We start from the raw sequence: 13,820 nt of genomic DNA on the forward strand, positions 1-13,820 counted from the left end.
TCGGCCAGACGCTGAAAAAAATCCCAAGTCAGAAAGGCTCAAGTCCGAGTCAAGTCCAAGTAAAAATGCATCAAAGTCCGTGACAAGTCGAAGTCCAATAAAATTGGATTCTTGGCTCGGACTCAAGTCAGAGTCTGACCTCGTGTACCCCAACTCCAACTGAGACTAAATGCTAGCTGTGAAGTATGCGCACCGTCTGTGATCTCGCAAAGGTTTAGACAAGTGAACACAACAGGGTGCCCCTTAAGCGTCAAGGCACTGCAATACAGAACACTAGGCATCCCATGAAGGATGTCGTATTTCAGACAAAATGGAATGTCCCGCCTAATACGGGACAGTTGGCAAACTTATGTACAGATGATAGAATGGCTGTGCATTTGGAGAGGTCTTTTCTGCATCAAGCTTTTCAAGCATTTTTTTTTTTTTGCCACAATTAAACATGGAAAAAAGTGATCTGATTAACTAAGATTCACGGTTTATGCAGAAAAATTACAGAAATTATACAAAATAGTAAGATACAACAAATAGTCCAGAGATTGGTTGAATTGCATTAATTCTGGAGGAACTCTTCAATTCAAATGTATTTTATGTGGCGTTTGTTAAAAACAATAGAAATAACCAGAAATGTAAATATGTAAAGAATATATTCTGTTGATAGTCCTTGATAGCATAAGAGACTGAAATTCCAGGTAAGATCTTAAATTGACTGCTGATGCATCACCCAGGATCACATTATTAAAAAAGGCAAAATTACTTCTTTGAAGTAACCATCATACAGTATGTACTCTTTGTTAATGGCCCTTCGTGGAGGGATTCAGTTGCTCACTTTCGTTTAGAACAACCCTATGAGTCCCCTTTCTGCAGTGCCATTCAAGAGCATAGAAATTGCATTTGGTCTGTTTGTGTGACCACTTACCATCTAAACTTTCCAGAGCAAGCTGGAGGCCCAGATTCCTGCCTGGGTTCAGAACCCAATGGTTACTAGTGGCTGTGATGCCAAAAACCAACCAACCCTCTTCTGCTGCCCAGATCACTCGTGAGTCCAACAGGAACAGATCTGAATCCCTGATGGAGAGAGAAGAATACAGAGAGAGGATATGACCCTGCTAGAAAGACCATAATGTTAGAACACAAGCATGTGTTGGGGTGATTGAGATGCTCTTATGGTGTTCCCATCAGACTTGATCAGCTAGCCTTTCCAGAAAGACCATTCTGCTTAACCAGCTTCTCCAGTTTTGTTGTTGAACAGCATGGTTATGGCACCAACCCAGCACTAATCTGAATAAACCAGCTTGGAACCCTCTGAATTGTCATGCTGGTCTAAGATAGTATTTCATAGGATAGGATTCAGCATAGGAGAGAATGTGTTAGATTAGAATCTGTAAATGTGACAAGACTTAAGATGTGGGAGTGTGTCATTCCCCTCTGCAGACCCAAACCAATGCTTCCCCTGCCATTTGATCACCTCTTTCTCCAAAATACATTTTAATGGCTGATGAGAATCAGTTGATGTTATCATGCTCATGTCATTTATAATGTATCCCAAGGATCTGATTTGACAACTAAACACTCTTAACAAATACATCTTTGACAATAAGCAGCATACTTTTGGTGTCGCTGGGACTAAGCCTTTAAAGGTAACTGGTCCACTACATGCTGCATGTGTCTTGTGAAAACTCTGGCAGATATTTAAATTGACATGCATATCCAACCAAGGAATTGAAGTTCATACAACCCAAAAGTTACAAAGAACAGAGAGCAAAATCAGGAACAGTTGGAGTCAACCAAAACAAAAATGGAAATCAATGGAGGCCAGACCTATAAGGAATGAATTCTCTGAATGCAAAGAATGGTGCAAAAATCATCAAATAAAAAACTCAATGACTTGTGAAGGATGAGATCCTGAAACAAAAGATAATTTAGAAGAATTTTTCACGTTGAAAGTATTGTTGATTTTCACACATTGTCTGTGTTGTTTTAGCACCCAATTAACTAGAATAATTATTGCCTGAAAGTTAGGCAATGGCTCAAAACACACCTATCAAATTTATGAAGATCTTGGGAGCAGGTTGTTCTGAATGCAAGGTTGTGGAGGATGCAGCAGATTATCATGTTTTGGAATATTTTACAGGGACTGTACTGTTTTACTCCACCGCTGTGATCCAGACACCTGAGTCAACTTGCAAGGCTCAACTGAAAGTATACTTGTTCTTCATGTAGTATAAGCTCAGTTACAGAGCACACCAGTGGCCACCCACTTTCTTCTGTCTTGTTCCAGAAATATTTTTCCCATTGATGACTATGATAAGGATTTTATGAAGTCCTTTATAAAGTGTTCTAAGCCATGATCCAAAGGTGAATCAAAACATTACAATCTTTAATCTAAAGCAAAATTTACATTTTACATTTATGCATTTGGCAGATGCTTCTATCCAAAGTGACTTACAGTGCATTTATTACAGGGACAAGTCCCCTGGAGCAACCTGGAGTTAAGTGCCTTGCTCAAGGACACAATGGTGGTTGCTGTGGGGATCAAACCAGCGACCTTCTGATTAACAGTTATGTGCTTTAGCCCACTATGCCATCACCTCAATTACCACACAAAATAGTATTTAATATTCAGATATAAAGACAAAGAGACCGACTCAGTTGCATCATTCACAGTGGAAGTCGGTGGTTGCTGTAGCGCATGTTTGGCGTGCATTGTTCTCTTATTCTTTTCTCATCAGGATCAAGGCTAATGTAGTTCTTCATGAGGAAATCCCCTTTTAAACATGATTTCAAAAATTATGTTAAAATGGTATATATATAATATATATTAGCTCCAACAAAAGCATATACAATGGATTCACAACTTCAGAGCTCCACGGTAGGTCTGTCTTAAAAAGTTAATACATTTGCTTTAAAAATTAATTAACATATTGGAAAGAATTATTGCATTTTTTACTTCTGAAACCTGACTGTTGCACTCTATAACACTCTTCCCCATCATTTGATATACATTTGAATAATTTCTACTGCCATGTTCACCAGACTATGTATAATGGTCAAAGGCCTTATAAAATCTAAACTTTTGGATTTTTGTGGCTTTTAGCCTATGTCTGTTTTGCCTTTGAGTAATATATATGCTAGCGTAGGCTACTCCTAAACATCACACAGCTACTCATCCATCCATCCATCCATCGTCAACCGCTTATCCTGTGTACAGGGTCGCGGGGGGCTGGAGCCTATCCCAGCTAACATTGGGCGAAAGGCAGGGGACACCCTGGACAGGTCGCCAGTCCATCGCAGGGCCACAGCTACTCATTTAAAAAAAAAAAAAAATTCTATTCTGGGACAATGGACCAAAAATGTTGATGACTAATATTGTGCTCAGGGGCACATTTATGTCCAATAAATGCTCTCTAGAATGAAAAATTCCCTCCCCATAGCACCATCTGCCTCCTACTAGCAATAGCATGTAGCAAATTATGGTTTCCAGCTGTAGCACCTGGTTAATTTGGACTGCAGGTTCTATGTTATAAAGATGCAGCAAATTTTCAGAGACGTTAGTCAGTTTGACTGGAACATATGCACTGAAAATTAGTTAGAGAGAAAACTTGCTTATAGCAAAAGACAGAGAAGGTAACAGATAAAGTTAGACAGAGGGAAAGATTGAGTGAAATAAGCCGAGAAATAGGAGAAAGAAACAAAGTCCTTGCTCCAGATGGTAAGGCCCTAGGGAGCAGTTAATTTCCTTAATTGACAATAATGGCTTTATAAATGGCTGTTGATCTCACAGAGCTGCTGCCCTGCACTAAATCAAACAGCGGAATTTGAGAAAGAGAGCGAGAGAGTGTAAGAAAGAAATGAAAAGGAAAGAATCACAGTACACAACAAAAGACTGTATGGAGACAGAGCAGTTTACTGGGCAATATGAGCACAACATTCAGAGGCACATTCGCTAAACAACTTAATTACTTTTGTCCTATCCATCTGTATTCCAGTGTAACCAGGATCTATTTGCACTGGTAATTAAGTCATGATCCCACATTTGTGTTTTCACCGTTACTGTTATTGGGTGCTAAAACAACGCAGACAGCATGTGCAAATAAACAACACTATCTTCGAGTGCAATTCATTCTTAGTGAATTCCTCCTCTGAAGAGAATCAGAGTAGTTCAGGTGTGGAGTGTTTCATCCAAACACCTGTTCTACTCAATAGCTATCATACCAGTCTGATTCCAACCTAATTTATCCCTCCAGTTCTGTCTCTTTTCTCTGTCTGATGGGAGCACAATGAGGTGTGTTGATCCCCATAGACCTGTCAAGTCAACAGAGGCCTCTGGAGGAGTTGCACAGCATGTAGGAGGAGGCAGATGCTTTTGAAAAAAATTCACAATGCAAGTCAAAGAGATATTCTAGAAGGTTCCGAGGATGTGGTGAACGAAAAGTCCTGTGGGTGCACAACTGATTCTTTGAGCGGATAACCACAGTCGGAATAGGAAACACAGTGGTGCAGCAGTGAAGTTTGTATTGAGATGGTTAGCGTGAGCACTATCTCATATAGCGGCAGAGAGGAATAAAGGGAAAGGAAACACAAATCAAAAGTGTCCAGTGTTTATGTATCAGAGGGGTTGAGAGTATTACAGCCCCCAAGAGGACATGATTTCCTTTACCCAAGAACAATATTGATCCAACAGAAAATATTTTGTAACAAAATGTGCTTAGAAAAAATTCCTTTTTTTAATTTTCATAACTTCTAAGATATTAAAATAGCATGTTTTTAATAACCATAGGAACCCTGGGCTGGATCTAGTGGGGTGCTAAGGTGGGCTTTGCTATACCTATGCACCCCCCATTTAAGATCTAATGGGACAAAGGGGACCCTGTCTTACCAACACTGCAGCACATTTGTTGGCTTAACAGCTGATTTAGATTAAAGTTACTTTATTGCATTTAAAATGAATACAAAGACATATTAGAAATAATTATTAGAAACAATACATTATCTTTACACGTTTGTGTATAGGTACCTTAAAAGACTATTACAACCGCAGCTTTGCTTATGTCCACCATAGAAATGTACTGCTTTGAAAAATCCAGAAGCGCAGTTGCCTGCTGTGTGATGTCACGGTAATTTCACCTATAATAATACAAACAATTGTGGTACTGCGTTGGGTCGCCACTTGATGTCTAATGTAAAATCTGGGTCCTGAAGCAAAACCAGTTGAGAACCACTGCTCTATATATTGCCTATTTAATGACACATATCGGTTGCCCATTAGCTGAAAGCATTATCAAATTAACCAAAAACATTTAATAAACGCACACACAAGGGACAGGGAATATGTCGATCTTTATCTACATATTCTTCTGCAAATCTTTCTGCGGGTGCTGGTTTTGTGTTGGCTTGTTCATCAAACATACAACAGCATTATACAAATATTATATCTATGGTAATTCAATTATAAACTCTGGTGCTATGAATGCTGGTGTACCTGTCTGAATGTTCTTCCAACACCTGGTAGACACTGATGCAGAAGGTCTCGTTTTCAAAGCGTTCCGGAACAAAGTCCTTGTAGATCCGGAACTCTGCAGCCGTCACAGCCTCACCTTCTGGAATCTTGGACAGGTCAAATCGGAATTCTCTGTGATGGCGCCGTATAGGCAAAAACTCCTTATCATGTTCAACTGTGGAAGAAGAAGAGTGATATACACAGGCATCAGTTTAATATCAGAGTTTCAAAACAGTAACAAAATGTTTCGACTGTGTGAAAGGTTAGCGTGACATTTAAACCAGAAATGCAAATGTCACCTTAATTTGCATTGTTGTTGCCTGCAGGCAAGTCGAGCCGTCCCTTCTGGTTTTTCATGCATAAACACAGAACACATTTCTAGACAGATGTTTGAACTCTCAAGAGCCACTGATTGAGACATAGTCCCACAGACAGCTTTATGTGTCTCTTGTTCTTCTTTTCCCTCGCTCTCTTTTTCACTATTTCTCTCACCACCTCTGTAATCTGGACTCTTTGGCATCTCTTACAGTATGTGAGCTTGGGACTTGTTTCAAACTGGCTGATCATTCTGTATTTTACCATCATGAAAACAGTCTGAATGTTTTTGCAAAGAGAACAGATTTTAACATTAAACGTAGTATTTAGCCAAGAAAATCATCATAATTTACTCACTCTCATGTTGTACCAAACCTGTATGATTTAGTTTTTTCCTTCCATGGAACACAAAAGACATTTTGAAGAATGTTCATGCTTCCAGTTTTAATGAAAACGTATAGTGATCAGGAACTGTCATGCTTCAAAAAGTTAAAGAAAGCTCCATAAAAGTTGTCCATATGACTCATCCGCTATATTCCACATCTTTTAAGGTCCTTACGATAGCTTTGTGTGAGAAACTGAATTTTAACTGACTTTTTGACATTTAAGACAAATTCACTGAAAATCTTCCACTCCACCATAGCTGCATATTCCAATTTGGTGCATCTTGACACAAACGTATGACTTATTATAACAGCTATATTAAATTCCAGATCTGTTTAACAAGAACAAAAATCTTAAAAGTTTGTTACATTAAAGAAATTGTGAATCAAACATTCTGAAATTTTGTAGAATTAACTAAAGTTTTTTTTTTATACAATTACAAAGAAAGTGGACTCATCAAGCTTTCAAGCTTCAAATGCAAAAGCACCATAAAAGTTTCAATAAAGTTGTCCAAACAAATGGGTGTGAGGAATAGGCTGAAATGTAAGTAATTATTCACTGAACATCTTGAGAAGCACGATCTGATCATCACGTTCCTTAGAGGCACCCGGAGGCTGAACCCTCCCCGGCCATGCCTGTTCCACTCATGGGATCTCTCCGTTTGTCCTCTCGGGCCTTTGGAGAGCCCCGTTTGAGCCGCTAGAATCAGTCAAACTAAAGGGCCTCTCCTTGAAGACGGCCCTCCTGATTGCTCTCACTTCCATCAAGAGGGTTGGGGACCTGCAAGCGCTCAGTGTCAGTGACACTTGCCTGGATTTCAGTCCGGCAGACTCTCACGTCATCCTGAGACCCCGACCAGGCGACGTGCCCAAGGTTCCTACGACCCCGTTCAGGGATCAGGTAGTGAACCTGCAAGCGCTGCCCCGGTAGGAGGTAGACCCAGCCTTAGTTGTGTCCGGTGCATGCTTTGCGCACCTACAGAGCTTTACACACTCTGAGCAGCTCTTTGTCTGCTTTGGTGGAGGGCGGAAAGGGAACGCTGTCTCCAAACAGAGGCTTGCCTACTGGATCATGAACACCATTGTGTTGGCGCGGTCTGCTCCCATGCTAGTTACGTTGCTTCCCTCCCTCAGGGATGTGTGGAACTACATAACAGCAGCTTGCTTGCAACTGCAACAGCAGTCCATTTAACACGGTTCAGTATTGTGGCTTTTTAGATAGGGACCCCTAGTGTCACTACATCGACACAATGTTGAGTGAGTGACAGAAGGGGAACGTCTCTGTAACTGTTGTAACCTCCGTTCCCTGATGGAGGGAATGAGATGTTGTGTCCGTAAAAAACAGCAGCCCCCAGCACCACTGGGCATTGATGCGGTAGCGCATCAGTGGGCCACAACATATATTTGTGCACTCCCACCAAGCAACCTGCTGCACATAGTTCTGCAGAGGGTTTGAGAGGATCGGGTTTGGATCCTATTAGTGGTGCCGTACATATGGCACCACTAATAGGACTCACATATGGTTTTTGTCTCTGGTCTCTCTCCTGGAATGGATGCCTTGGGAAATTCCAGTCAGAGCAGACATGTTGTCCCAGGTGCAGGGCAGCATTTTGCACTCTTTACCTGACTTATGGAGGTTATAGGTTTGGCCCCCAATAGGGTGCTCTGATGAATTATTTTTTATCTCCTGCTGTGGTTGATACCATTCTGAATGCTAGGGCCAAATCAACGAGAAGGCTATATATGCTGAAGTGGCATATTTTTGTCTCCTTATGTTCAGCACAATATGAAGATCCAGTTCAATGTCCTATTAGTTCAGCGTTAGAATTTTTACAGGAGTGTTTTGGATCCGAAGATGCCCTGGAAAAACTTTAAGTCTATGTTGCCACTATAACTGCTGAACACATGCTTTTCAATGGCATTTCTATTGGTAGACATCCTCTCGTCTCTCTTTTATGTGCAGAGTGCACAGGCTTAGTCCTTTTCACCCTGTCCACATCCCTTTAAGGGATTTATCTGTGGTGTTAGAGGTGCTCTCGGGAGCTCCGTTTGAGTTCTAAACATCAGTTTCTGATACGATTTTGACTCTTTCAAATTGCCCTGTGTGACAAGTCGGAGGGCGGGGCTGGGCCGTGATTCTGCACACCCGGCCCCTAATCAGACTGATCAAGCCCGAGAGGGATAAAGGCGACTGGAGATGGCGGTTCAAGAGAGAGAGAGAGTTACAAGCAGCTGCCCAACACCTGTGAGTGTTTGCCTTTTTAATTAAGTTTATTATTAAACTATTATTTATGTTTTCAAGCCGGTTCTCACCTCCTCCTTTCCAATGAACTGTGTTACACTGGTGCCGCAACCCGGGAAGGAGGAGGGATGTGCCGTTGTAGAGTCCTAGCCATTACAATCCACCCCAATGGAGCAGCCACAGCCATCTGTTGGGGGACGGATGAGCCCGGCCGCCTAAGAGCAGAGGGACGGCCGCCGACTGCGAGGGGAGGAGGGGCTGCTAGCCAACCACCTGGAGCGTCAGGACCGCTGCCAGGGGTGGGGGAGACCCCCCCCATTCACCGAAAATGTTGCAGGCGTTCCAACCACCATGGGCCAGAGGACTGCCTCCGATCTGCCCGGGGAGATGCAGCTGTCATCCCCTAGAGGGTGGAGGAGTGGCCGAGGACCAGGCAACTGCGCATCAGACAACCAGCAAGTTAATGTTTTGTTCTCTCTCCTCTCTCGCTGCCGCTCCGCATTGACCTTTCCCTCTCTTTTTAATATTATTATTGTGTTTTTGGTTGGTATATCACCGTTACGGTGTTTAAGTACTGCATTTTTTTATTGTTATTGTTTTTCCCTCCCCTTGTCCCCTCCCAGATCCAGGAAGGCGGGGGTAACCTGCCGGCAGTCGGGGGTCCCCAGAAAAAGGGGGTGTACATCATGCCGTGGGCTCCCTGTCCTGAGAGAGAATGATGGAGGAATGTGGCAGGGTGGAGGGCGGGGCCGGGCCATAAGTCTGCACACCCGGCCCATAATCAGGCTGATCAAGCCTGAGAGGGATAAAGGTGACTTCAGATGACGGTTTGAGAGAGAGAGAGAGAGAGAGAGAGTGAGAGAGAGAGTTACGGGCAGCTGCCAGACACCTGTGTGTGTTTGTCTTTTTGTTTACGTTTATTATTAAAATATAATTTATATTGTCAAGCCAGTTCTCGCCTCCTCCTTTCCATTGAACTGTGTTACACCCTGATTTTTGCATTGGCATAGTTTAAGAGGGTTGGTGATTTGCATACCCTGTTGATCAAATCTTTGTGTATGGATTTTATGTCAGGGTTATCAAAGGTTGTGCTGAGACCTTGTTTAGGGTATTTGACTAAAGTTATCTCTACATCTTTTAGCTCATAGACTATTAAGTTGTAGTCTTTCTCTCCTCCTCCATTTGAGTAAGATGAGAGTGAAAGGCTGCATATGCAGTGCCCAGTTAGGGCTCTGCAGGTTTACTGTATGTCGACAGAACTGGCCAGTGGCATAAGTCAGAGCAGCTGTTTATATGCTTTGGTGGCTGCAACAGAGGTGTTCCGTCTCCAAGCAGAGGCTGTCTCATTGGTTTGTTGATGCAATTTCGAGTGCTTATGAGGCACATGGTTTTCCTTTGGCTATTCAGGCTCATTCTATAAGGAGCATAGCTTCCTCATTGGCTTTGGCTAGAGGTCTGTCCTTTTGTCAGATTTTATAATCTGGATGAGAGTTTGACTCCTCCTTTCCAGGTTCTCTCTGTTGGAACAGAAATGAAATCATATTTTTTAAGCTTGGTTGTGCGGAGCTTTATGTTTGCCACACAGGCTTAGACAGTTGGCAGCTACTGTTCGCAAAGCGTGATGGTAGATAGTTCTTCAAGTGTCATCACACAGTATAGAGTTCCTACAAAAGGGAAAGTCATGGTTATGTATGTGAGTGGGAACGAGACATTATGTAAGTTGATTTTATAGTACAGTGAAGTCTTATTTGTGAAAAGATCAAGGACATTTTAATTCCTCACATAATGATCCCTTTAATGGAGCTTTTTAAAACTTTTTGAAGCTTGACATCTCCTAGTCACTATAATTTTATTGTTTGATTAAACAACAGCAGGAATGTTTTTTGGGTTCAGAACATCATGAGGGTTAATAAAAGATGACACATTTTCATTTTTGGGTGAACTATTTCTTTAAGAAATACAAATTAACATATTCACATATGCAAATGGCACTGTTCATCTTAAAAATCCTAATTTTGAACCCTAGAATGAAGCCCACATACATAACTGTTCAAGATACTGTTTATTCAAGATAAACAGTAACAAGACATAAAAGAACCAGTATATTGTTTTGAACTCTCACTTCCCAAAGATTGATAAGCCATGTTTAGGACAAGTCTCGCTATCTCTCTCTCTCTCTCTCTCTCTCTCTCTCTCTCACCCTCACCTCACTTTGTTTTGGATCTTGTTCTGTCTTTTATCACAGTGAGAGTCTGAGAGTGCTACACAGACACCCAGACAATAGAGTCCTTGTTATGTCTTCAGTTAGTACATCAGAGCCAAAGAGAGCAGCTGTAATCCTCGTACCAGTGAATAGTTTGAGAGAATGAGGTGGGTAAAAAAAAGAGTTATATCTTAGAGTGTCTTATTTCAGTGGTTCTCAATCAAATGATTTTGCTTCACAATGCAGATTTTCCACTGAACATCAAGTGGTGACCTAACACAGTAACAAATCTGTAAAGTGCACAAATGCCTTTAAAATTAAACCTATTGAAATCAAACCTATTCAAGTTGAAGCTACACTTTAAAAAGGGATTTAACCACATTCCAAGTTAATAACAATAGGGCCTGATTACAATGAAGCATTAACATTTTTAATATACACCACAGCATTTGAACAGATAAGCCATTATTTAAATGAATGAATCAAAAACATATAGGTGAACCACATCATTTAAGGAAATATTCAACAACAAATAACAAATAGGAAGATGTTAAATGATGCGGAGGATATTCTGTGTGAAATTCAAATATTTTTTTTAATACAGTTCATCTGCATGAATCCTCCAAACAAACCGATTCTCTGAAAGCTGCTGAAGACACGAAATCGGCGTGCACCGTGTAATGAGAAAGATGTACTGTGGACAGATGGGCAAAAACCCAGGACAATCCCGGAAAATCCTGGATGGGTGGCAACTCTACACCTGCTCTGCATTTCCAGAACATTGATGTAACTCACTGCTTTACCACCATAGTACGATGCATCGTTGGAGAAATAACATTACACAGGGGGTGGAGTATTCATTCTGTGAAAATTTAACTGTAATAGCTCATTTACATGTACCCAAGAAAGACGTTTAATGTGAGAAAGCTGCTGAAGACACGAAATCGTGTCGCGTACACCATGTAATGAGACAGATTAATTGTGCTGCAATAGATGTGCTTCCCTCTACATCAGACACCGAAGTTCCCCCAGCACAATCGAGCCAGAACACACATGCGAAATCTTCAAACAGGCGTGTTCTGTTCAGAAGAGATCATCCCTATGCCGTATTCCCTTCAAAACCTTTACTATCCACTGTGAGAGCAGTTGAGGGCTGAAAGATGTGGGGCTCCAAATTAACAGTCATTTGGAACATACTTTTTAAACCAATTATATTGAAAATTCAGTTTGAAGCTATCTATTATTATTGTTCTCCCTCCCTACGAACATAGTTGGCTAATGATGCTTTTGGGAAACACACCCTAGGTTGGCATCTGCCTAATTTGGTAAGCTTTTACCAAATGACAGTGCACAATTATATGGTAAGATTATATTTTATTTCTTTGCATTTAGCATTGTTTTTATCCCAGCTGTCTACGACCTTATCATAAAAAGACTTAAAGCCCATTGGTGGGTTTCCTGCTCACCTTTAACTATCCTCTTTAAACATGATCACTCGGGAAGTAGGCATGTTCTTTCCAATATTTCTGGTACCCTAGGATCGGACACTATGTTGACTCACTGACAAGTGCCATCCCCTGTCAAACATGTTTGTTCGGCTGTTTGTGGCACTGATGGTTTGGTTTAGGTTTGGGTTGGCAGGTTCACTTTATAAAATAGGCATTCTTCTTTACTGTATTACAGCCTGTACAGCTAGAAACAACTCGCTTCACAACTTGGTTTTGGTGCCCCTATGTGGATATTTCACCTGAAAATTTTGCTCACATGTCCCTATAAGCCCAACAACACTAAACGCTTTGGCCACTGGGAGCAGTGTTTCAAATTTCGGTAAGCACAGACAGATTTTAGCTAAAGAAAAATCAACCTACTGTTTCCAATTTCACTTTGAGATCAGTCTGCCTCTGTTTTACCTTATGTCTCTCCATCCCTTGTTCCACTTTCACTTGACCCCTCCTCTACCTCCCTCCAGATCCTTTCATAATCTTTTCTTCTTTCTCTACCCATCCTTTGCCCTATCTCTGTCCACCACAACCTTTCATCATCCTCCTTTCATACCTGTTTTAGAATGGCAGCAAACAGCACAAAGTCCCTACTGTACAGTAGAGAGAGAGAGTGATATATATATATATATATATATAGAGAGAGAGAGAGAGAGAGAGAGAGAGAGAGAGAGAGAGAGAGAGAGAGCTAGAGAAAGAGAGATAGAGAGGGAGAGAGAGCACATGGATCCAGTTACCCTACAGTGACGATTAGCAGGGGCATTCAGTGTCTCATTGTCCCGCTCTTCTCAGAGGACTGGAATTGTTTACACACTGTTCTCTTTCAGAGCTGCCCTTCCATTGAACCCCCTGGATGCCCCCTCACAGGGCAGTCATAACACCAGGGTCACCTGTGCCTCCTTGGCACAAAGTGATAGCTCTAACAGAGACACCCAATTATACAGTACTACTATCAACTACCCCCAAAGTAAAGCCTTTGTAAGACGGATGGTTCTTTTTTATTATGCAATACTTATATGGTTTCAAAGCCAGATTAAAGCTATGATTTCAATTAACTGATGTTATTAATAGAATGGGGCAGTGTCCTTGGGCAAGAGCCACAAGTGTCCTTGGGCAAGACACTGAACCCCAAGTTTCTCCCAATGGCAGGCTAGCGCCTTGCATGGCTTGGAAATGTCTGTCTTCTCCTAGTGGGGTTTATGCCTAAAGCACTAAAGAGTTTTAATCTGGCCCTGATGACTCCATCTACAGCTACATCTAGATAACTAAAGTTTGACAGGTAATATGTCTTTGGTCAAAACTGGTGGCATCCATGTTTCTTGATCACAGGATTGAAACGCTGTGTGGTGGTTCTCACTTGTCAATCAACACAATTAACTCCTGAGTGACTCCTGAATTCCGAACACATACTCAACAAAATAATTGAAGATTTATGCATTTCAATTTCATAACATAATTCCTTCAAATTGAATTGAATAATCTTTCATTAAATAAAATAAAAAACTAAGTATTATAAGTTTTACTGCTTTTATGTAGTTAAAAATTGCACTACTTAATTTTATGGAATTTTGTTATGAAATATAAAAAATAGGGTACTATATTTTTTTGAGTGCATACAGAACAATAATTTAGGAGATTTGCTCCAGCATTTAGCTGTTGACACTCCCATAACGTTTTGCAG

General features: G+C 41.2%; 1 protein-coding gene across 1 annotated transcript in view; it reads right to left on the minus strand.

The window, feature by feature from the left end:
• LOC127628731 (bone morphogenetic protein 7-like) overlaps window positions 1-13,820 on the minus strand; it is an 85,956-nt gene that overhangs the window by 12,384 nt on the left and 59,752 nt on the right. The window contains exons 2-3 of the mRNA XM_052105569.1: window positions 5,480-5,672; window positions 917-1,065 (exon numbers count right to left, since the gene is read on the minus strand). Of these exons, the coding sequence (XP_051961529.1) occupies window positions 917-1,065; window positions 5,480-5,672 (342 nt within the window). The remainder of the gene's footprint in view (window positions 1-916; window positions 1,066-5,479; window positions 5,673-13,820) is intronic.

This window comes from Xyrauchen texanus, chromosome 35, assembly GCF_025860055.1.
Source record: "Xyrauchen texanus isolate HMW12.3.18 chromosome 35, RBS_HiC_50CHRs, whole genome shotgun sequence".
NCBI classification, from domain to species: domain Eukaryota; kingdom Metazoa; phylum Chordata; class Actinopteri; order Cypriniformes; family Catostomidae; genus Xyrauchen; species Xyrauchen texanus.